The 24,165-nt window shown below is 40.2% G+C and overlaps 1 protein-coding gene across 3 annotated transcripts in view; it reads left to right on the top strand.

Annotated features, from left to right (window-relative positions):
- The first annotated feature begins 863 nt into the window (after positions 1 to 863).
- Positions 864 to 24,165, top strand: part of PAXIP1 (PAX interacting protein 1) — a 30,664-nt gene continuing 7,362 nt past the window's right edge. For 2 of the 3 annotated variants that reach the window (XM_079300463.1, XM_079300462.1), the window contains exons 1-13: positions 864 to 1,339; positions 6,269 to 6,403; positions 8,258 to 8,301; positions 10,852 to 10,915; positions 11,246 to 11,359; positions 13,220 to 13,867; positions 16,625 to 17,345; positions 18,127 to 18,221; positions 19,178 to 19,273; positions 19,592 to 19,729; positions 21,037 to 21,158; positions 21,658 to 21,842; positions 21,944 to 21,987. In XM_079300463.1, coding sequence (XP_079156589.1) covers positions 1,250 to 1,339; positions 6,269 to 6,403; positions 8,258 to 8,301; positions 10,852 to 10,915; positions 11,246 to 11,359; positions 13,220 to 13,867; positions 16,625 to 17,345; positions 18,127 to 18,221; positions 19,178 to 19,273; positions 19,592 to 19,729; positions 21,037 to 21,158; positions 21,658 to 21,842; positions 21,944 to 21,987 — 2,496 coding nt within the window. In that variant the 5' untranslated portion in view covers positions 864 to 1,249. The remainder of the gene's footprint in view (positions 1,340 to 6,268; positions 6,404 to 8,257; positions 8,302 to 10,851; positions 10,916 to 11,245; positions 11,360 to 13,219; positions 13,868 to 16,624; positions 17,346 to 18,126; positions 18,222 to 19,177; positions 19,274 to 19,591; positions 19,730 to 21,036; positions 21,159 to 21,657; positions 21,843 to 21,943; positions 21,988 to 24,165) is intronic. The other variant, XM_079300464.1, reaches the window with a different exon arrangement.

The raw sequence follows: 24,165 nt of genomic DNA, 5'->3' as shown, positions 1-24,165 counted from the left end.
ATGGTTGGAGTAGAAAGGGGACGATGTCATGTGGAGATCCAGGGGACCTGGGTGAAGCCTTTATCCAGCAAGATTTTATCCTGTAGAAGTATATAAATGACTTGTAAAACCATTTATAGTTTCTACCATATTATCAAGAATAACATAGGTAAAAAAAAATAGTTTCCTCCTGGGAAAGTGAAACAGGCCTTGCAGGCAGGAGGGAAACAGTAGGTGCCCTGTATTTTTATTTCAGTAAGTTTTGCAATGCTATCTCTTAACATTGCTCTGAGTATGGGAGAGAAACATTGTCCACATCAAAGTGTTATGAGGGGGTCCAAAACTTCTTTGGAAAGCAGAGTGCTCATTATATAGATAAAATTAGATTATCTAATATTATATCTATTATTATCTATTTATATTTTAAACATCGCTATCAATGCAGCAATACACGACACGAAGCAGGCTCTGAAAGTGCTCGTTTCTTTCTGTTGACGATAACTTACATTAAGCGATAATTTGTGTTTTCTGTTATCTAAAATAGTTAGGTAAGATGCATCCCCCTCTAGGTGGTTACGGTTCACTATCAATGTAGATGGATGCTTTGCAGTTTCTGAGGGAAAATGCCGTATTTCGGTGGGACTCGATGACCCGATACGTCTTTTACAACCTCAGCGGATGTATGGCATGATTTCGGGAGCAGTCGGCGCGTTCACTGCCGCGCTGGGTGCTGTAATACACGCTGCTGGCGGAGCGCCCGCCGCCATCGCCCGCGTCCCCTCACGGCGGGGCCGGGGCGGGGCCTGAGGGGGCGGGGCCTGGGGCGGGGTCCTTCCCTCCCCTCTCCCTCCCCCCGCCAATGGGCGGGGCCGGGTATCCCCGCTGCCCGCCTCTGTCGTTCGGGGCGAGTCCATTGCATCCCGCGCAGGGGGAGATCCGGACCCGGAGCTGGCTGCCGGTCCGGTTCGGAGAAAGAGGGAGGAGCAGGGATGGGGCCTGTGAATTAGGAACGAACGCGGCCCTGCAGCAGCCGTGGTGGCTGATCGAGCGGGGGGAGGCGCTTTGTGGGGGCGGCTCTCACCTCCCGCTTCCACCCCCCCTACGTCCCGGCGGGGGATGGTGCGTCCCGCAGCGCGCGCCTTGCTCGCGCGGTTCGGCGGCTCCGCGGGGGGAGGGGGACGGGAGAGACCCGGGCCCCGGCGGGTTTTCTACAGTGAGCGCGGGGAAATAGCGGGCAGCGGCGGAGCGCCCGCTGCTGCCGTCCGGGACCATGTTGGCGGACGACGAGGAGGAGCTGAAAGTCCCGGAGGAGATGTTCAAAGACGTCAAGTTCTTCGTGGTGGGAGACATCGACCCCAAGGTACCGGGTCATCCCATCAGATCATTCCCGCCTTTCCCTTCGTGTCCCCCCTCCACACCCCCCCCGGCGGGGGGGCACTGTGGAATCGTCCGGCTGCCACGCGCGGGCTCGAGGCTCGCGCCGCCTCACGGGGAAAGGGCGGGAGTGGGGGGAGCGCGCGCCTGAGGGACCGTGAGGGACGGCTGGGGGGGAGGGGAGGCGGCCGGTCCACATCCCGGTCCCGATCCCGGCCCCGATCCCGGCCGTGCCCGCGGCCAGCGCCGCCGCCGCCGCCATGGGAGCCGCGGCCCCGCCGCGCAGGCCCCGCCGGAGCCGCCTGAGCGGAGGAGGAGCGGGCGGAGGGACTTCCTGTGCCGGGCCGGGCCGGGCCGGGCGGGCAGCGGGGGCAGCGGCCGTCGCTCCTCCGACTGGAGCGCCCCGCAGGCCCGGCCCCTCCCTGTGGCCGGTTCCGTGCGGGTACACAGGGACAGGCCATGGGGAAGGTTCGTCACGGGGGGCCGGACTGGCTCTTCCCTCCCACACAGACCTTCCCGCCTTGGCGCGGCCAGAGCGCGGCCCTGCTACCGCCCCGGGGCCGCCCGGTGTGCTGCTGGTGTAGGTTAGGCCACGGAACCCCCGACCCTCCAGCCGTGCAGAGCCCTCGGTAATACCGGTGGGCTGGCAGTGAATAACACCCGCGGTGGGCGAAGGTGGTTGAAACAAACTTTCGCTGGCTTGTCCAATTAGGCAAGTGTCCCATACTGAGCTTTCGGACAGCAGCTTCCTACAAGCAGGTTACTGCAAGCTTCACGCTGAAGTTAAAAGTCGCTGCCTCACTGGTATTTGCTGCAATAGTCTTAGTTCAGCGCTGGGTTCCTTCAGTCTCCTGTTCCGGCACTCACTGAGCCTCGTATGCCTGCAGGTGACATGGAGACTCAGGCACCGGCCTTTCAGATGGTTTTCATTCCTATTGTGCTGAAAGAAATCCAATATAGGAAGGATACGGTTAAAGATCAGGATGAAAACTTCTTTAGACAGGTCTCTAGATATCAAATTTAGTTCTTTAAGCATTAGGTCTTTAGAAATAAAATTATTGATAGTGGCTTAGCTTTCAAAGAAGAAATTTCCGTACTTAGCAAAAATCCCTACAGCAGCAATGTTAGTATTATGTGTATGAGGATGATCCTGTAGTACTCTTGTACATCTTTTGTCATATAAGTGGTATCCTGAAAGGCCTGTTCTTAGTTGTGTGTTGATGTAGGAGGACACGGAGCAGATTTCCCATAGAGCAAGTAGAAAAGCACTCTATTAAACTGGTTTTCTTTCTCACGAAATTCTTTGAATTTTGTTCTTATTTGCAGTCAGAGTCATAGCGCTTTGGTTGTCTCCAATTTGGTGCACTGAATTTTCCTGGCTTGGGAGGCAGAGCTGGTTGAGGGTGAGGAGCTGGGCTGGGCTGCTGGGCTGAGCTCAGGACCGGCTCCTGAGAGCACCCTCAGTTACTGGCTTAAGCCCAGCTGGCAACACAGCAGCTCTCACCCCCATCCCTACACAGTGTAATGGGGAGGGGATTCAAAAATTAAACTTGTAGGTTGAGATGTAAAAACAGTTTAATAGTTGAAAACCAGGTAAGGTACAATGGTAATAGTAAATAATAATGGTAAGAAATAAGGGAAGAAAGAAAACCCCAAGCAAGTGATGTGCAATACAATTGCTCACCGTCCACTGACTGATGCCAGACTTCATTCTTGACCCCAGATAGTCCTTCTCATGGGTAACTCTCCCAGTTTATATACTGGGCATGACATGCTTTGGTGTGGAATATCCCTTTGGCCAGTTTGGGTCACCTGTCCAGCCTGTGCTCCCTCCCAGCCATTTTTGTACCTGCTCACTGGCAAAGCATGAGACATGAAAAAATGGTCCTTGACTTAAGATGAATGCAATTTAGCAAAAAAACAACACATCAGTGTGTTATCAACATTTTTCCCATTCTGAATCCAAAACATGGAACAAGTAGTAGCAGCTACTGTGAATAAATTAACTCTTACCCTTGCTGAGACCAGGCCATTCTCCTGTGGGTGTTTTCTGTGGTAGCCTGGGGCACCTGAGTGTGAGGAGCATTTATCAGGTGTGTTTTGAGCCAAGATAGAATACAGGAATTGTAAATTCAGGAGTGAAATTTGTCCCATTATTGATACAAAAATTGCAGATATATTGGGCGCTTTTTGCTGCTTTGTGTACATGTGGATGGCAGCTTGATTTTGTAAAGAATTTCCTCCTTCATCTTCTGGGGAGGAGCACACTTTGATCAGCTTAAATTTCTAAACGGTTTCACAGAAAACCAGTTACCTAATAAATATTAAAACAGGCCTGGCACAAGAGAGTACACCAATCAAATAAATCCAAGAGTAAGGGGAAGAAAAGTAATTTATTCAGGTGAATAACTGCATACCCACTGCCTATTAAAGCATGCGCAGCATAAACTGGAAGGGGAACAAAAGTCTGGAATTGTGCCGAGGTGTTCTTTGGCAAATGAGGGAGAATTAGGCTGGCTCTCAGCTTCACAGCCATTCCATTCCATTGGGTGCATTTTGCTCCTCACACCTTACTGAGGGTGATGAGCAGATGTCAGCTACTCTTTTTCTTTTAATAAATGCTCTTCCTGCTTTCCTCAAACAAAAACCCAAATCGTTGTGTTTTGGAAACACAAGTTAAAATCAGTATTTCCTTCAGTAAGAGATAAAAAGTAATGCAGTGCAGCACAAGGTCTTTGAACAGGATATTTGGGTTTTGGTTATCTTGCTTAATTTTTTTTATGCCCATTGTCTTACTTCTTAATTTTGAACTATTCCTCTTGTTTCTTCCAACACAGATTTTAGTGGGAGAGACCAAGATAAAATTTTTATTTCTCTTCCCAAAACGAAATTTCATTTTATGGGCATAAACCTATACTTAAAATGCAGGGTTTTTATAGTGTTCATATTAAGACTTTTCAGCATTCTATTTTCTAGTTACAGGTGTATGATTGATATCAGTGTGAGTTCTTTAATTGTGCCAATACAACTTTTCAGTCCAGGCACTACTTAATCCGAAGAAGTTGTGTTTTCTGAGAGGAGTTTGAAGTTGACATGAGCTAAATTAGGAAGAGTCTTTTTCATGACAAATAAAATAATTAAATGCATTATTATATGTCATGGTGTTTAAACTACTACATGAAACCAGTGAAACTTTTTGTATAAGCAGACACTTTACACAAGTTCTGTAATGCAACATTGTTTTGATATAAAAAAATCATACTTCTAGCACATTATTTATAGCTTCTTTCTGATGCTGTCAGATTTGGTTCTCAGTTTTCATGACGTTCACTCCTTTTTTTAGCCTCCCCTAAATGAGCAGTTGAATGGGATTGTAACTCAGGGAGAGCTGTGTGAGACAAGGAGCTCGTATGCTGAGACTGTTCTTAAATATCTTCTGGTTTCAGAAGGCTTGATTTGGATTTAGCTTCTCCCGTTGGAAATGATAGCATCCTGTGTTTCTCTACAGTTAACTGGATTTCATGCTGGACAGTGTATCATGATTTAGGAGATTGGTGTGCAAAATGGAAACATTCACTCCTGTTTCTGGCAGTGGTGGCAAGAGCAGCAAGCTCATGATCAATTTTCTTGGCTATTTGAGAGTAATTCTTTTGGTAATATTCATCAATTGCTGAAAAAAAAGTTGACTTTTGTTTTCTTAAATGGAGTTTTAAAATCAGGAAGTGCCAAAATTGCCTCCTCAGTGAGTGGTGATTTTTCTATCCCTGTTTTCCTGCTTGGTGGAAATGCTTTATAAAATAGCTTGATGCTGTGCTTTGACAGTCTCTCTCAGTGCTTCTTTGTCTTGGTGGGTGTACACGGTAGGGAGTAATTGCTTAAGGACTAATTAATTAATTAATATTCTGTTTGATTAATGTATTGCCTTGCTCTCTGCTGTTCACTGTTGTGGGCAGAGCATCCTGTTTTGAAGGGAATGTCCCCAGCAGGTTTGCAGGGATAGGCATCTGTCTGTGGCAGGTTTTGGAAGATGAACATCACACCAGTTTTGTTCTAAATCATTATTTCTGAATAATAAAAGGGAAATGAAATAATGATCTTAAATGGCATTTTAAGCTTTTGAACTCTTTTAGACCATAATGTTTTAAACCATTTTTCTCTTCTTCCCCTCTACACCCCAGCACCTTCTCTGTTACCTTCTCAAATCAAATGAAAGTCACGGTTTTTGGGGCACAGGGCTGGATTCATCACACAGATCTCTACAGCAGAGCTGAGAGAACAATGAACTCATGAAACAGCATCTGCTGTTTGGGCCTTGCAAATCTGGGAGTGGGGTGTACTTTGGTAGTTGGGGGGTGTTTTAGATTCTCAGAACAGAGCAGTGGAGTGAGGCACTTCAGTTCCAGCTCCTGAAGGTACTAATTTAGGGAGCATGAGTCCTGCTTGCTTTGTTTTTTTTTTTTTCCTTCTGTATTTGGTGAAATCAGTTAGTTCTTAGAATTCAACTTCTTATTTTAAAGTATATTCAAACACTTCCAGAACTACCCTATGCAAAAACAAACACTTAGAACAACTTTCTTTTGCTGCCTGAGGGAAAATTGTTTTAATATGTTTTTGGAGGAATACATATTTTGGAAATACCTTGACATTTCCCCAATTCCTACCCCATCATCAATTATTTTGAGAAATAGCTCTTCGGATGCAATGATGAAAACATAGAAGATGTGTAAACCTTTGGCAGTCAGGTTTTAAACGTGTTTGGCAACTTCAGGAAAAGTTTAGGCCACCTACAGGAGAACTGCCAAGAGGGAAGGTCATTGATTCATCCATCTAATGTGAGTGTCTTCTTGCAATAATGTTTTTCTTAAATAGAAGTTGCTAAAATTGTTGACTTCTCCCTGTTCTCTTTTGGGTTTAGGTTATCCAACTTCTGAAAGCTGGGAAAGCAAAGGAAGTTTCTTACAATGCACTGGCCTCACATATTATTTCAGAAGATGGGGACAATCCAGAAGTTGGAGAATCTCGAGAAGTTTTTGATCTTCCTGTGGTAAAGGTGAGTGACTCATCCATGATACTGTCAAAGTACTGACATAGATGCTTCATTGTTACTGCAAAATATTAATCTTAGGATGATGACCAAATGAAACATGTAATTAAAAATCTTACATTCTTGTTACACAAACTTTTATCCTGGCTTGCAGACTTACATTACAGTTCTGGTCTCTCCTTCCTCTTGTTGCTCTGAATCTGTCAGTGGTGTGAGTATTTTTTAGTGCTCTTCTCTGATTTTTTTCAAATTTTTCTTTCAGTCATCTGTGAGATGATGTCCTGTTAGTTCTACTTTAGAAATATTTCTGAAGGAAAGATTCTTACCAGCTTCTGGCAGTGGGAAACTTCAATTTAGAATAGATATTAGATTCCTGAAGGTTTTTTTAAAGAGATATAATTGGCAAAGTGCAAAATTATTTTGTTGATTCTGCATATACGTACTATGCAAATTATGGACTGTAAGAACTTGTAAAAAAATATTTTAGTTTTTTATGGGGTTTTTTTACACTGGAATTACCAGTATTTCATTATTATCTTCCAATAGCAAGGTATTTTTCAATGTCAGTCTAGAAGTTATGAGAGAGATTGGAAGAAGTAACACTAGAATTTCACTGCTGATACCTTTGGGTACATGATTTTGGGTTATTTTTTCTGTACAGGTACACGCAGCAGTAGAGAATTTTGATCAGTTTTATCAAGAGAGTTCACCTGACAGTGTAGAACTGTGAATTAACTCTAAAAAATGAAAGGTACTTGGCTTGGGACCCTTATGGTTATAGTGGGTTTGCTGGTTAATATTTAGTTCCTTTTTCTGAAGTGGTTTTTGGTGTCATTTTAACTTTATAAACAAAGAAACTGCTGCCATTTTCAGGAGAAAGAATGACATCAACATTGTAGAGAATACTTCCTGCTTTCTGTTGCCACTCACTTAAATAATTTAATTTGCTTCATAGCTGCCAGCTCATTTGCCAGATAAGAACAAATCTTTCACTAATGTCACTTGGCTTGACCTGAAAACATCACAGCATGATCTGTAATCAAGAAGATCAGACTAAGTATTAAAAGGACTGGAGGTCAGAGGCAAAGGTAGCTGGTTGTAAGGAAAAAGGAAGATAAAAAATTAAGGGAGGAATATATATATATATATATATATATATATATTTTTTTTTTTTTTATTTTTTTTTTTTTTTTTTTTTTTTTCCCTGAGGGTTGAAGAGTAAGAAGTGTTTTTAGCTATTTTTTTTGTATTATGCCCTATAAGGGAAGGAGAATAACAAGAACTGGGACACCATAAACATAGTTGCCACAATATATTCTTTCATTTGTTTTTTGAGCAAAAGTAATTCAATACTGAATGTGATGTCACTCTTTGCCCAGTCTTCCTTACATGCTGCACTGGGACCAGTGTCCTACATCTCCATTTGCTGCTTTCTCCCTGTGTCCCTTCTGTCCCAGAATGCTGTGGAGTGGGGGCCATCACTGCTCAGCAGCCAGCCTTGTTCTGTCTTTAGAAAAACTCGTTCTGTTTCTGTGGTTCTTTACTCCTTGGTGATGAGTATAGGGTGGGATTGTCTGAATTTTTTTTCCTACAAGCAAGAACTGCAAAAAGGGAGATGATGAATAAATACTGTAAGTGGTATGTGGGAAGGGGGTGTCTGCACAGCCTTTGAGCTGTCTTTACGTGAACCTTTGCGAATAAATGAAAAGTCTTTTTTGTGGACTAAGTGCAATGTCTGTGAAACACTTAGCCTTCCAAAGCTGGGAAACATATTGAAACTAGCATGAACTTGGAAGGTAGTTCATATTTTGTGCATGTAGACCAAAGATTTTCATGTCTAATGGGCTTTGTTTTTTTCAGCCTTCCTGGGTGATCTTGTCTGTTCGCTGTGGAGCTCTTCTGCCGTATCCTTTTCAGTTGAAAATTCTCTAGAAAACAAAAATGGATACCATTGAAGGATCAAGATTGTTTCAAATAGGTACTGCTTAAACTTCTGAAATGATCTCTTGTGTTTTGCCTGCCAAGGTTACAGTGTACTTGGAGCTTCTTTGTCTTCAGTTTTCCTGTCATTTTACCTCTTTTTGTACTTCATAGGCACTTAGAGAACAGCTGTTATCAAAATGGAAAACAAGAGCTGGTAGGTACAAGAGTGGAGTGTTAGGAATTCAGGCCTCAATGTGCTTCAGAGATTCAGAATTCCTGTTTTATACCAAATAGTTTAAGGTGTGTGCCTTAGCAACTTGCTGTCTTTCTGTGCTGTAGTCTAGGCTAGTGATCTTGGTGATTTGTATCTGGACATAATAAATGTGTTTATTGTGCTTTCATCGTCAGGATGAGTGTTTAGTTGCTTATGTTACACACTAAACTTTCTCCCAGTGCATGAGGAGTGTTCACAAAAAAAAAAAAAGCTTGGAATTAGCTGCATTTTCAGGCTTAAGTAGCCTCACATTTCATTATTGATGTTCTTTCAGATGAAGAAGTTGCACTATTAAAAAATTTGTCTTCCATCTGCAATCAGTGTTTTTTAAAAGAGTAGTCTAAGAGCTGACGTTATTGGATACCCAGAAGAGAAATAAAGAGATGAAACAACAGAATGATGCAGTCCATAACTAAATTGTAGCTATAAATGTGGGAATGTAGCTCTCAATGGCTGTTGCTCAGGAAGTCTTTATTGTGGGAACACTGGAATGGCCAAATGAAAAGACCAGGTCTCAGTAGTGTCTTGTTCTTTCGTTGCCTGGAAGAAGGAAGTTTCGTACACCTGTCAGCAATAAATGAGTCCTTGGACCTTTGACTTAAGAACATAGTGGGTTTAGGTTTTATTCTGAGCCTCATTGTGCTCACTCAAATGGGTTGTTAATTCTTTACTTCATTTTATCCTGTTTCAGTCTCTTTATGGCTTCTAGTGCAGTGACATCTGGCCTTTCATTAGGGATTTAGGTACTGCCATAATGAAAAAAAATACAGTCGTTAATAGGAATAGCTTAAGATAATAGGAATAGTTTTTCCATCTGATTGCTTTTGGATCTAGTTTAGGCAGAAACTGAGAGATTCTGTGCTTTAGTGTTTAGTTTATGTTTTAATTTGGTAATGCTCAAAGTGGTCATTGAATTTTTGAAGCAAGTTGTAGAAACATCTTGTGTCAGTTAGACATATGGATCTAATAAGAGCCTTAAGGATTTTATGTTGCCTTTCCAGTTCTGGTGTTTATTTGATGGGCATTTGCCTGTCAGTTGCTAAAGGTAAAAGTTTAATATAGAAAGATTTAATATAATGTAAAAGCACAGCAATTTTGTCTGTTTTTTAGTGGAAGTTGTTTTCACCAGAGGGAGCTTAAGACAGCAGAGTGTTCTCCCATGCCCTGCTCACTGACGTTTGCCAGGTCTGACTAACCTGCAGTGGAAGGGAAGTAGCAGAAAAATGAAGCTGAAAGCAGATGTGGTGAAGAAGGAAAAAGAGTTTCATATGTGAAAACCTTGGTTATAATGCTCTGAAGAGGGCTGGCAATTTCTTTTGCAGTAAAAGCAAGAATGAGGAGGGTGTATTTTTCATTGGTCTTGTATAGATAAAAGGGAGTCTGAGTACTTCTGAGCCTTTGTTGATGGCAGGAAGAAAAGTGAGTTTTGCTGTATTTCCTCTGTTTTGTTTTATTGTTATGCTGCTTGTAAGTTTTTTAAAAGAGTCTCTTTCACTCATGTTCTTTAGAGAGTGCAAGCTCCAGACAAACTGAGGACCTCTTGAAAGTGAAATGCTGTTTCTGCTTTATGTGCTAGCAGTAGGTAGTCAAGCAGGGGGTAGACACGTGTACAGTTTTGAAAGATCCAGTACTGAATTTCTACCTTGGATGAAGTGGAGAACAATTCAGGATGTTCATCAGGCTTGAACTTCTTGAGGTGTTCTGGGTTATGGCAGTAATTTATTCTTAACTTTTAAAGTGCTCTCAGCTTTGTCATCAACTTGCTCTGTGCTGTCTCTTCTGGGCCTCAAAACCAATTTAGTGTTGCTGGTGCATCTGTCAGCATCACAGGGAAAATAATTTTGTTTAATTTAAAAATTCTCAGTGTCTGCATGTGACACAATGTACACCTGTTTCTGTAGTCGTTTTTTTCTGACAAAAGTGATCTCAAACACAAGATCATATGAAAGTGTGGGGAATGGGGGGGGAAGTTGCAGAAGTCTGATGATTCATCTGTCTTTCCCAGGTCAGTTCTGGTTTAGTGTTACCAAAATTGATTGTAATATTGCAGGTGTGCTGATTCAGTTGGTACATCAGGTTGTTTCTTGATGCATAAAGTTTAATTGCAAACAGACAATGTGCTTTCAAAGGTGAAAGTTTTTGAATGGTCACATTCTTGGTATTATCTGAGAAGTACTGCATAGACTGTTTAATTTTCTTCTAATGTCCCTCAAGAAACTCATGTAATTATTTTGCATCCTTAACACCTGCTTTCCAGTGTAAATGGCTTTTCTCCAGAATCATGTCAGATCTTTTTTGGAGTCACTGCTTGTCTCTCTCAGGTAAGAAGTGAAACATATTTCAATCTACTCCAATGTCCATTATATGTGGGATATTTCCTTTTCTGAGGAGAGATACCAGCTTTTCTGTTGTACTTTTTTTTCCTCTTTGTTTTCTCTGTCTCTGTGCAGGTTAAAATTTACTCTTCAGTGTTTTTTCTTGTTGTGTGCCTTTGTCACCCTTTTTTCTCTCTCACTTTCTTGCTAATTTGGTGTTTAAAAGTGATAGGTAATACATCAGCCAACCTTGTAAATGTTGTGGGTTACTAAGATTCTTCCTGCTGAAGACAACTGAATGCACAGAACTAAAAGACTTTTCTACCTTCCTTTTAGGTTTCTTCTGAAGACCGAAGTACGCTGTGGGCTTTGATTACTTTTTATGGAGGGAATTGCCAGCTGAGCCTCAATAAGAAATGTACTCATTTGATTGTGCCTGAGCCAAAGGGGGTAAGAGTTTATTACATGTACAATTCTTCTTGTTGTAGCTCTCATTTACTTTCAAATAGTCAAAAATTTTCCATCTGCCTGAAGTTAGAATTCTTAAGACTGTTCATTAACAACTGAATTCAGCAAAATTAGACATTGCAGCTATTCAGTTTGTACTTATTTTCTGCATGGCTTTAAGCCTGATTAATTCAAATGATGTCCAATTTCACACTGGTATTTGAATTCCTGTTTGAATAAAGAATTTTATTGTTTATCTTGTTTATTGTAGCTGAAGTTTGATATGTCACAGTCATTAGTGATTGTGATTTATAAATCACAGTTACAGAATCAGTGAAGACAAACAAAGGACAAATTTGAAATATTGAAGAATAAAACATGGGCTGGCACTGGGAGAAGTGAAAGTGTGGCTATGGAATGAATGCTTTTCCTTCTTTAAAATATAGGGATCTTTGCAGGCCTGAGTTCTTTCTGGTGAAAATGTGTGTGTGTTGGTTTTGTTTTTTTCTTTTTTATGAAGTGCTTGGTATTTCTTCTGTGGACTGTTTAGAAGGGTGTTTTGAACACCATTCTAGTTGTCCCTTTCATCACAATAAAATATAATGCTTAGACAAAGCTTTGTTACCAAAAATTCTGTTTGTAGGAGGCAAGGAAATACATTAAGAGTCATACTTTAATATCTCACTCAAAAGCTTAAATAGTATGCTTTTTGCAACAAAGGATGATGTCTTTAGCTTGCCAGTCAAGAAACTTAGAGGTATTAGCATTCACTTTCTGAAGGGTACAAATATTTTAATGCACACAATCATTGAATGGGAACAATTTTGTGGGATTATTACTTTTTGCTTCCAGTCCTGGTGCTCTGAACACTACAAGGGAAACTGCAGCAGTCTGTAATGAGAATGATTCTGTCACTAGGAAAACTTACGTGATTGCTCTGACTGATAAAACAAGATTGTTAATAATTCTCACCAGAATGAAAGAATACAATTTTGTGTTGGCAAATACACTTGATTTCATTTCCAATCTCTTTATTGTGTAAGAATGACAGTTTCATTGTAGGAAATAACTCCAGAGAATCACTAAATTAATTTCCTCTGAATGTGCTTGTTAATTTATGTTGTTTGACACAAAAGAAAATACCAGCTCAATCATTTCTAAATATTAGATCCTGAAATAGGTTTCAAATTTTTGAAAGAGTTTTTTTCCTGTACTGTTTTGATGTATGTGAGGGATTTCCATTAAAGAGGATATTTGAATAAATAGGACACTGATTCTGTGTCTGCTTTTTTTATTAGGAAAGGAAATGGTGAGGCTTTAAGATTTAAGCTGTATTCCTGCAGAAATGCTTTCTTTCAGTGATCAACTTTTAAATATTTGTCTCTATTTTTAAATTCTTACTTTTTCCCCCAAATGCTTTTTCATAGTGGAGCTGGGGTTTTTTACTTTTTTTTTTTTTTTTTTTTTTTTTTTTTGTGGTTGAGAAAATATAAGCTGTATTTAGACTTGCTATAATGTCCTCCTAACATCACGTGCATTTTAGTATTGACCATAATGTTCCACACTGCTGGGTGGGAATATTTTGGTGATTGAGTTAGAGAAGAATTTTGCAAGTGAAGACATTCATCTTCTTAATTGTGCCTTCTCAGTTCTTTATAGAGTAAATTTGGAGAATTTGGGTTTTTTTGTTTTGATCTCTTGGAATTTGTGGTTCTACACAGCATTAAGTCCTGTTAGATCTGGGTGAGATCACTCTGATATTTGACAATCTCCTTGTAGTCCCCCTCTCCATGCTCTAGCCCTCATCTCAAAGAGATTATTTGTGATTGTTTTGTCTTTAAATAATTTTATTTCCTCCCCCAGGAAAAATATGAATGTGCTTATAAACGGGACAGCATTAAAATTGTGACCCCAGACTGGGTACTGGATTCTATAGCTGATAAAAGTAAAAAAGAAGAGACTCCATATCATCCTCGTTTAATTATATACGAGGAGGAAGAAGAGGAGGAGGAGGAAGAGGAGGAAGAAGCAGAAAATGAAGAACAAGATTCACAGAATGAAGCTAGTACTGATGAAAAATTATCAAGCCCGGCATCTTCTCGAGAAGGATCACCTTTGGGTGATCAAGCTTTTTCACCAAAATCTACTACTACTGCTGATAAGGCAAAAGGGGAACTGATGTTTGATGATTCTTCCGATTCCTCTCCAGAAAAGCAAGAAAGGAATTTGAATTGGACACCAGCTGAAGTCCCTCAGGCATCTGCAGCAAAGCGTAGGTTGCCTCAAGGGAAGGACTCCGGGTTGATTAATTTGTGTGCCAATGTCCCACCAGTGCCAGGTAACATTTTGCCTCCTGATATGAGAGGCAACCTCATGGCTTCAGTGCAAGGTGCCCAAAGTTCTGACCGCCAGGAAATGATGGCCACGTGGAACCCAGCCGTGCGGACGTTAAGGAATATTACTAATAGTGCTGATATTCAGCAGATTAATAGACCATCAAATGTAGCACATGTAAGTGTTGGATTTTTAATTTATAAGCTATTGGACTTTTTCTTAGGAACTATAGTGTCCAGGAGCTTCGGTTTCCTTTTGCTGTTCTTAAAATACCCAAAGTTAGCCAAATTAATAATTTTCCCCATGATAAGTAACTTAATTTCTAGCAGGTTCACAGAATGCATTTGGAAAAAAAAAACATTTGGAAGAGTAAAGCTATGTATAACTACAGCATTATTTAGATTTTCAGTAAGGACTTCTTGGTAAGAAAGGGAAAAACATTAATTTAGAATTAGTTTGCTAGTTCAGGAAACCTGGTTTCCTGTCCTAGCTTCTCAGTCAGTGCAAGGAATTATTTATGCCATAAACACATTAAACTGTGAAATTGATTGTTCCCATAGTAGGTTCAGTTCTATGCTGCATTGTCCTGCTGGGCATTGTTAGGTTGTTGTATAGTATACATATTATGATGGAGGAGTCCTAACTTTCACTTTCTTATGCCACTTGTGTAGCTGAAACAATTGCAGCTCTTGTGTTTAATGTATTTCTATAAGAAAATAAAAAGCAAGGGAGCATGCTGCACTGCAGCATTGAAATTCTTAGATATTTGTGGGAAGGGAGCATGAGTAAAGTAGGTGCTGGTAAATGTTAGACATATCTTTTATTTAAATAATTGCATTGCTGCCTTTCTTCAGATGTTCATTTGATGGTTAAACTTAGAAAGGTGCCTGAGAAGTATAGAGGCTTCCAGTCAGTACTTAAGCACAGAATGTGGAGCCACTCAGAAATGTTGGTCCTGTTCTGTTTATATGACATCTGAATATGAAATAGAAATAGAGGTTTTATTTTAAATCTGAGTCTTAGGTGCCTCTTCTCAGTGCCTTGAATTGTTTAAGGGCTGAGGCTTCTGGGCAAGGCCCCAGCAGAACTGCCAACCTTTGGCTCAGTTGGCCAGCATGGGTAAGTTGGCCACCACATCCTCTCCAGCCCAGTCACTGTACTGTCAAATCCACATCAGGGTGTCCCTCTGGAAGTATTTCTCTGTCAGCAATATTTGCAGAGCTACAGGCACTGGTGGTTGTGTGCTTTGGCTTGTCTCTGTTCACCCAAAGTCTGCTGGAGCAGGGGCTGTGTTGTGATGTGCAAGGGCCTCACCAAAAGCCTTCTCAGGCTGCTGGGCCAGCTCCAGCCTGTGCAGAAAGGCTTTGCATCTTAGAATTGTGAAGCTGCTTCTTAGAGTGAGGAAGGATACAAGTTCTACCTTTTCTCCCTGTAACTTTTCTTTGTGTCTGAATGATGAGTGCAAGTCTTGGTGAGCATTGTTGGAAAGTTAGTGTTTAGTTTGAACCTCATATTTCTGCCAAGTAACGAGATCTGTTATCCTCAGGTGTTTGCAGATACACAGTTACTTTCTGAATGTGGCAGTAGAATGCTTTTGGAAGTTTTATCCCTTTATTTTGAAATATATGTCTTGAGGCTTCTGTAATTTTAGCTTGTGGTACTTGTTGTGGAGAGTAGCTCCTGACTTTGAGCCATGGAAACATTTTTTGTGTGTGTTAATTTTAATTATTGAATGTTTCTACTGTGATGCTTCCAAGACATGAGTGATGGGTGATGCGTTGATAATCATGGCTGCACATGTGTGTGATACCAACCACATCAGAATTATTTAGATGACACCTGAGATGTTTTGATGTGTATTGTGAAGACACTTGTGCCACCTCTGATGCAGAGTTGATGGATGTCTGGTTGAGAGGATACAGTAATTGGCTTTGTGCTCTAGTGATGGGCTTTGAGTCCTCTCTCTTTGAGTCCTCTCTCACACACACATTGCTGAAGTGACACTGTGTGTTGAAGTAGTGAGGGTGAGGGAAACAAGCTTTGCAGGATTCATCAAAGCTGATTTCATGCTTAAGACTTTATGAATGACAAGTCTAGAATTTCCTATTGCTCCTTCTCATTTCTAATAGGTAGTTTATATTAAAATATTTTAATAAATATGTAGAACTCATCCTAATCTACAAGATCTTTGCCTAATTCTCCATTTTATGATGCATAAAAATTCACTTCCTAACTTGTGTCTCCTTAGTGTGAAATGATTTTTCTCTTAACAGTGAGTTGCATATCTAAAAATAAAATGAAAATCCAGATTACTTCAGCATTCTCTATAAACCTAAGCTCTAGTGTTCTTAGGTAGGGAGCCTAGGTTGTTTTGGGTTTTCCCCAAGAAACACTTAGTGCTCAGCAAATCAATGTTTTACTTTGTTTTTTGGTATTGAAATTAAAAAACAGGCTATATAGATCCGAACTGGTTCGAAAGAGAACAAGATTCCCATGTTTCAAACAGCACTAATTAATGAAGGCATCATTAGCAATTTTAAGTGAAAACAGGACTATGGAACTAAGGTTAATTTAATGGGCCAATGGGATTTTAAAATTAATATTGCAGTTGGTTAATGTAATTATTAATATAGTGTTAATAGTCATAATGCTGTTGGAAAAGTTACTAATATTATAGGAACGGGCTTTAATCTTAGATTTAACTAAAATGTGCATTGCTGTTTATTAGGAGTCACATGCAGCTCCACACTTCCCTTTGTGTAAGTCCTGTCTTTTGATTTTGCTATTAGGCAGTTAAAGATTTTTGTTTAGCTCACAAAGTATTTAGGTGTAGGGTTCTTTTCTTTTTGGAATTGTATTTTCCCAGTAGTTCTTTAAATATTTTTAAAACCTAATGACAACCAAAAGGTCACAAAAATAATCTTTGTTTTCTAGATATTACAATCACTTTCAGCACCTACAAAAAGTTTAGAACAACAAGTAAATCATAGCCAACAGGGACATCCAAATGTGGTGCTGTTTAGTCAAGTGAAACTAACACCAGAGACACATTTATTGCAGCAGTCACATCAAGCACAGCAGCAACAGCACCATCCTCTCTTGCACCTTCAACCTCAGCAACTTATGCAGCTCCAGCAGCAGCAGCAGCAACCCCAGATCTCCCAGCAGTCTTTCCAACAGCAGCAGCCTCACCAGTTTCCCCAGCAGCAGCAGCAGCAGCAGCAAGTCCATCAGCAGCACCAGTTCTCCCAGCAGCAGCTCCAGTTCCCGCAGCAGCCGCTCCACGCGCAGCAGCAGCTGCACCGCCCTCCGCAACCGCTCCAGTTCCAGCAGCAGCATGTGCTGCAACAGCAGCTGCAACAGCTGCAGCAGCAGCAGCAACAGCTGCAACAGCTGCAGCAGCAGAACCTGCAACAGCAACAGCTGCAACAGCAACAGCTGCAACATCAGCAGCAGCAACTGCAGCAGCAGCACTTACAGCGCCTGCACCAGCAGCATCAGCAGCAGCAAATGCAGAATCAGGCAGCGCAGCACATTGCTCAGACACCTCAAGCACTACAGCTTCCAGTTGCAGCCCAGCAGCCACAGCATCACCAGCAGCAACAGCAGCAACTGCAGCAGCAGCCGCTCTTTGGGCATGATCCAGCAGTGGAGAGTTAGTAGTTATTGTCTTCTGATCCTGAAAAAGAGTAGCTATTGACATGGAGTGGGGTAGAATATCAAAAAATAATGCTGTGCTTGTGGGATGGGATTGTAAGAAACGCCACTCATGGTTCAGAACTGGTTTTATTGATTTTTAGGCAAATACTTAAATAATAGCTAATGATGATCCAGCAATCTGAAAAGCATGAGAGTGCTGAGAAGGTTCTCTTTTCAAATACACACTTGATACCACAAGCACACAACCCATACTTTCAGAAGTGTTAGTAAATGCATAGCATAATTGCTTTAATTTTTTTTTTCCTTTGGAAGAGGGGAAGGGGAAAGCTTTCAAACAGTATAAGAACTGGAAAGACAGCTACAATTTTGGAAATAGCAGTAAATTATTAAAGATTCAGTATTGGAAAGTTGTCACACCTTGCTTTGAATTCCAGTAAAACTGAAAGCTTTTTGATTGATTTGGCTGTTGATAGTTGATCTTTGTAAAAGAGGAATTTGTCTTATGTTTTCATTTTGGTGGCCCTTCCTTTTGCCCCTTTAGCCCCTCTTCATCCAGGAAAAAAAGCCAGCCTTTACAAAGTCGCACTCTAGGCTGACCTGTGCCTCAAAGGCTTTCAGCTTTGAAATTTTGGATCCTACTTTTTCAAAGGAAGTACACTTAGGAAATTTATAACCTGGTGATAGGAAGAGGTTACTGTAGCAAATGTGTTCTGAAATTAACTCTTCAGACTTTTAAGTATTTAATTGTTTGTTCTTTATGTGCCAAACTATTTCAGTTCCAGAAGAGTATTTCCTACTGGGCTGTGTCTTTGCAATTGCTGATTACCCAGAGCAGATGTCTGACAAGCAGCTGTTAGCAACCTGGAAACGGGTAAGATACTGCAGTATTTCTAAAAAAACTATAATATAATGTCATAGTCCCTAAATTCCAAAAGAAAATTTTGGAAGTACTTTAGCACTGTTCACTTTTCTTTAGGAATCTTTTTGTGTAATTCTTCTGTTACAACCTAAAAAAAAATTATTCAACTGCTGCTGACCAGAAAAAGTAATAGAAATATTTTAGGTGTGCAGCATGGTTGAATTAAGTGTTCAGTCAGAACATGACATGAACTAACTAAGTTGCAGCCTTAACTATTTCCCAGTTATGTATGCTTTTAATCAGGCAGATGTAGTACAGCAAATGTAATATAACATCACTGTCTATCTTTAACATGATTGTATAAAAGCATTCTTTTTTGCATATAATTTTGGCATTTAGTAGCCTGTGAGGTATCCACCTGAGTGAATAAGATGGAAGAATAGAGTGTTTCTATTTTTTTGCCAACTTCTATTTTTCAGAAAAATCTGTATCCTTTCCTAAATAAGAGGACTTTGATGTTCTTCAGAAACTTCTGATGGATTTTATAGTTGAATTTTCCCTACAATTTTGCATAATCAAGTAAGCTGTTGACATTTTTAACAGCACTTGTGTTTATTGCTGAGATAGAATTGAATAGTTCATGAAAAATTATTTAATAGTAATACTGCGAAAAATAAAAAACATGAGAAGGGTTATTTTTGTTTATCTATCTTTATTTTGATTTTCCATTTCTTCTAAAAAGTACACATTTTGTTTAGTGGAAAGCTGCATATTTAATTTTATTTTTTGTTTACAAAATTGTTCTAAAGCTAGATAACAAACCTGATTTTGGGGGGTAACTCTTCAGAGAAGTGGTGCTAATGGTGGCAGCGTCCTAAAGGGTGGACTTTCATTTCAGACTTTTTTGTTTCTTCATGTGATGTCAAAATTGTTATATCCTAGAAGTTCTGGGTTTGCTCTCTTACCAGATCATCCAAGCACATGGTGGGACAGTGGACCCTACCCTCACGAGCAGATGCACTCACCTTCTCTGTGAAAGCCAAGTCAGTAACATGTATGCTCAGGTAAGCCAGCTGGGAACCTGCACTTGCATTTTATCACTGCAAAGGCAGAGCTTTGCACCCTGGGCTTCATGCTCAGGTAGCAAATGCAAAGTTTCTCATTACATGTTTTTTTATGATTTGTGGTTTTTTGGGGTACAAACTGTAGTAGTGTATGTAGTAGACTTGTTCCAGAGAGCACTAAGGAAGATACTATGAGAAAGAGAAGTCTAAAAAGTAGAGGAAAACAATTAAAATCAAAGGTTTGATTTGTAGAAAAAGTGTAAAATAAAATAAATGTGTGTTTTGGGTTTTAAAAGCAGTTTGTTTCTGTATTCATAGGCTTTAAGAGAAAGGAAGAGATGTATTACAGCACACTGGCTGAATGCAATATTGAAAAAGAAGAAGATGGTCCCACCTCATCGAGCCCTTCATTTTCCAGTGGCATTTCCACCAGGAGGAAAGCCATGCTCTCAACATGTAAGAAGGAAAAACTTACTTGAAAAGAATGCTTGCTTCATTCCATGAGCAGTATTAAAACAGAGCTGGAAAGTGCTTGCTTGGAGCAAAATACACATTTCTTTTGCCTTGGAAGAAAAGCTTTTTTAATCTTAAGGTGCTGTGCTGATGTGGTGCTGCTGCCAGGTGTTTCTCAATGCTTTGCAAGTCTTTCTGAGTTCAGAGTGCTGGGGAGTAACACCTGCCTTTGTGAGTTACTCTCTGACACTGCGGGGCAAAGATTCCTGGCTTACACACAAATAGCAAATAGCAGCAATCCAGGTTGCACAGTTTATAGCAGCAGAGCAACAGCCCATCTAATAGCATGTGCTTCCTTACCATAGCCCAGGATTTTGAGAGGATTTTTGAGGGGTTTTCTTAGTCAGTGCTTAGCAAATACCTAAAAAGGAAGCCTATGCTGCTGATCAGAGGGTAGGAGGTCACAGTTGCATTGCCTGTGCAATGAGGAGCTATGGAAGTGGAATTTTCATTCAGAGGTATCTTGGTTTGTACTGTTCTGTATAAACCAAGATGCCAAAGTCTGTCTTGGCACTGGATTTCTTTGTGCTGGATGCAGACATATGGGAGATGGCCTTGCTAATAGCCTGTCCTGACAAACAGAAAAAGGAATATAGATTTGAGAAAAACCAGAGTATAACAACATGCATGCATACTCAATGGTTAGTAGTAAATGCAATATGCAATGGAATAAACACTTTTAAACAAAAGTACTATTTCCTTTCCATAAAGAAAAGGTTAGAATGGCAAAACCAAAAACTTGTCAGGATTGAAGGGAATAATGGAAGACATGGAATTACAGTTCACTTATGATCAGCTGTCACAGTTTATTTGGCTTCATGGCAGAGTAGAGTACAATTTTCAGATTTTTAGAGTAGAGGAATTAGGTGTAAGCATTTTTCTGTGTGTGCCTCCATGTAAATAGCAGCAGAAGGAAGATGGCAGACCTGTGAGAAGCAAATTAGCTCTGAGCTCTTTCATAAAAATGCTGTGGTCTCTGTGAAAAAAAAAAACGCTGACCAGAAGAATGAAAATTGTTCTTCCTGAGTCAGAGCTACTGCTAGAAACCTGAAATTTTAATGTATAAACAAATCACTTTAAAATTGTACTGTTTGTATCCTACAAGCCACACTTCAATTAAGTGCTTATACACCATGCTGTACATTTCATTGTGATGTAAAAAGTTAGCCATGGAAAAACAGTTTTCATGGGAGTGTTTTGTAAGTGCCATCAATATTCAGTTGTTTATAACTGTGTCTTTCTGTCTGCAGATAATCTCTGTGACAGGATTTGTTGATAGTGACAGAGATGACCTCAAGCTCATGGCCTACCTAGCAGGTGCCAAATACACGGGCTACCTGTGCCGCAGCAATACAGTTCTCATCTGCAAAGAGTAAGTGCTGCACTCCACAAGCCTCTCTGAATGTGAGGTGCTAACTATAGCTCATTATAAGAGTGTTAATTGCAATCAGTTCTGCAGTTTGATAACAATAAACTTAGTGATGTTTCTTAACTAAATTACAGCACATATTAAGTGATAAATGTGGCCTTCTGAAGACAAGCAAAACAAAAGTAATTTCTAACGTTCCTATTTTATAATATTCTTAAGTGATGCTGACTCAGATAATCATAAATAAAACACCTTTTTTTAATTGTTGGAGGAGAGAAAATTTAAGTCCAGGTCTAAAGAATGCATTTACAGCAGAAATTCTGCCTTGACTGGCTTGTTCCGACATGTATAACAGAAGTATTTTTTGAAGCATCTCCTCTGTCACAGTTAAAACAAACAAGAGACCAGTAAATATATACTGATACTTTAGATTTATTGTTAGAAATTGCCATTTTTACCGATTTCTTTGCAATACAGTCTTTGTTCTCCTGTGCCCATGCAGGGCCAGCGGGCTGAAGTACGAGAAGGCCAAGGAGTGGCGGATCCCGTGCGTGAACGCGCAGTGGCTCTGCGACATCCTGCTGGGCAACTTCGAGGCGCTGCGGCAGATCCAGCACGGCCGCTACACCGCCTTCAACCTCCAGGACCCGCTCTCTCCCAGCCAGCACCTCGTGCTCAACCTGCTGGGTAGGAGCCACAAGCCTTTTGTCTGCTGTTTCAGCAGCAGGAGGGTGTTTCCTCTGCTGTAAATAACTCGGCAATGGTGTCATTTTTGTTCTGTTCTCTAGATGCTTGGAGAGTCCCATTAAAGGTGTCACCAGAACTTCTAATGGTATGTTGAATTATTCAATATATACAGCTGTTTTAATAAGACCACTCCTTGCCTGTGCTGAAGCTCCTGGTTGTACTTTTGGCTAATGTTTTATTTTATTTTGAGGAATCTGAGAAATAATATTTTGAAGAATTAAGGAATTGTAGTGGGATATAGAGAATGAAGTTGCCGTTGATGCACCTTGGGCTAAATGTTTCACTCTTTGATTTCTACATCAGACCTTTAGAAAGGGCTTAGTACTTTTAAAATCACCTCACACTCTGTAACACTTTCTAAAGTACCTAACACTCTGTAAATTAGACCACATAAGGGTTTTTAAGACAGAACACCCAAAGTCAGTGAGAATTTTGTTAGAATATTGACTGAATTTTCAGTACTGAATTTTAACTTATATTAACATAATGTAAGTTAAGGGTGGAATTACTTCATATCATCTCTCTGATATATACTGAGAGCTAAAACCACAGCATATATACCATGTATTTTAGAATGTAAAAATATGCCATGCATTAAAAAGTGTAGTTGATAACCCTGAAATATCAGCAGAAATGAACAGTGAAAAATTGTACCTTGAAAAACATACAAGAAAAGTAAATTTTTGTCATGAAGGGTATTCTGCAAACCATGCAAAATAAGTTTTCTGCATATTCAGATTAAGCTACAGTTTCCATGTCAGCTCTTACACTTATCTAATGTTGTAAATTTTCGTCCCATTTCAGATTTATACTTGATAATTTTTCACAGTATGTCTTGATGGAAGTAAATCTGTACTACAGGTGACTTTCAGATAATTTTTTATATTGCACAAATAGTTGTGCCACATCTCTTGTGTTTGGATCACTTATATCTCAGTCACTTTGTAAACTCTTCAGAAATGAGGTGTTTAATGTTTTAAATGGGGATTCAGGGCCCTGTCACTTGAATACCTTTCAACTCTAGAAATAGGCACTACTGTTTTCCTGACCATAAATTTGGAGCATTCTTTTCATAGACCCTTGTGGATTTGTTTCATAGGCCTGTAGGAAACTTGCATTTTAAAAGCTAAATGCTTTTAAAAATTTGTGGTCATAATATTTTCCTGAAGAAGGAAAATATTCTGCTGTTACAGAATAAAAAATCCTTGAGATGATTCAGTATGCAGTATTTAAAATAGCTTTTAACTAACTCAGTTTTGGTTTTGTTACCACCACCCTTTGCATCCACACTGCAATTGAGCTCATCTTAAAACTGGATATGTCCTTGGTATGGGTCAGTCACTCCAGGTTTTTGTCCTTGTTTTATCTTGTGTAGCAAATGGAGACCTCAGGGGCCAGATGGGTAATTTAATACCTTCTCTTCTGTATTTACATGGGGACCCTTCTTGCCATGTGAAGTGGGAATTTTGTGACTTAGATTGAAAGGGGCTTCTGGAGACAGACAGTCTAGCCCAGCTGCCCTCTGGGTGCCCACACAGGAATATGGTTTGGTAATAGAAAATGCTGGGCATGTGGAAGTGTCAGGGAAGACAAGGTACTTCACTGCCTTCACAGTAGGCATTTCTATTTGTCTTGGGGTTTGGGGTCCTCTTCTGAGGACAGCTGTCTTGTCAGATGCTGTTGATGCCATCTACCTCTTGCATTTTCATAGCTGAAATGTCTATCAAAATGTGAATATGTGCACTTTTCTTTCCAGCTGCTCATACTATGGGCTGTCTAGCATAAAAATGTCTGGTCTGAGAGCAGGGAACAAACCCCTGTGGCTTGTTCCTCCCAAAGGAGCAGTCTCACAGCAAGGCTGGGACAATGCTGCCTGTCTTTCTGGTCATGTGCCTCTAGTATTCTTCATTAAGTTTCAGATATTGAGTTGAAGGTTAAAAAGAAATAAATGTCACATGCTCCTGAGCCTGGGAGCTGTGGTTTTGTGCTACTCAGACCAAGGGGAGCCTAAAAGCTACTTCTAATCACCTCTGGGCACATTCCTACTGGGGAGGTGGCTATCCAGCTTCTTTTTATGTAGTTAGGGAACTTGATTTAAAATGGTATTTTCTGGGATGTTATCATTCCATGAAATTTAGTACCAGTAAGAATATTGTAGTATTTTTGTACTTAGCAAATGGACAGGCTTTTCAGTCTCTTTCTCATTTAATTAATTTGCTTTTCCATTGATAATTAGCAGTGTTATTTAAAGGAAAAAAGTCCC

Source organism: Erithacus rubecula, assembly GCF_903797595.1.
Source record: "Erithacus rubecula genome assembly, chromosome: 3".
In the NCBI taxonomy this organism is placed as follows: Eukaryota; Metazoa; Chordata; class Aves; order Passeriformes; family Muscicapidae; genus Erithacus; species Erithacus rubecula.
This window is presented reverse-complemented; position numbering and strand designations above follow the sequence as displayed.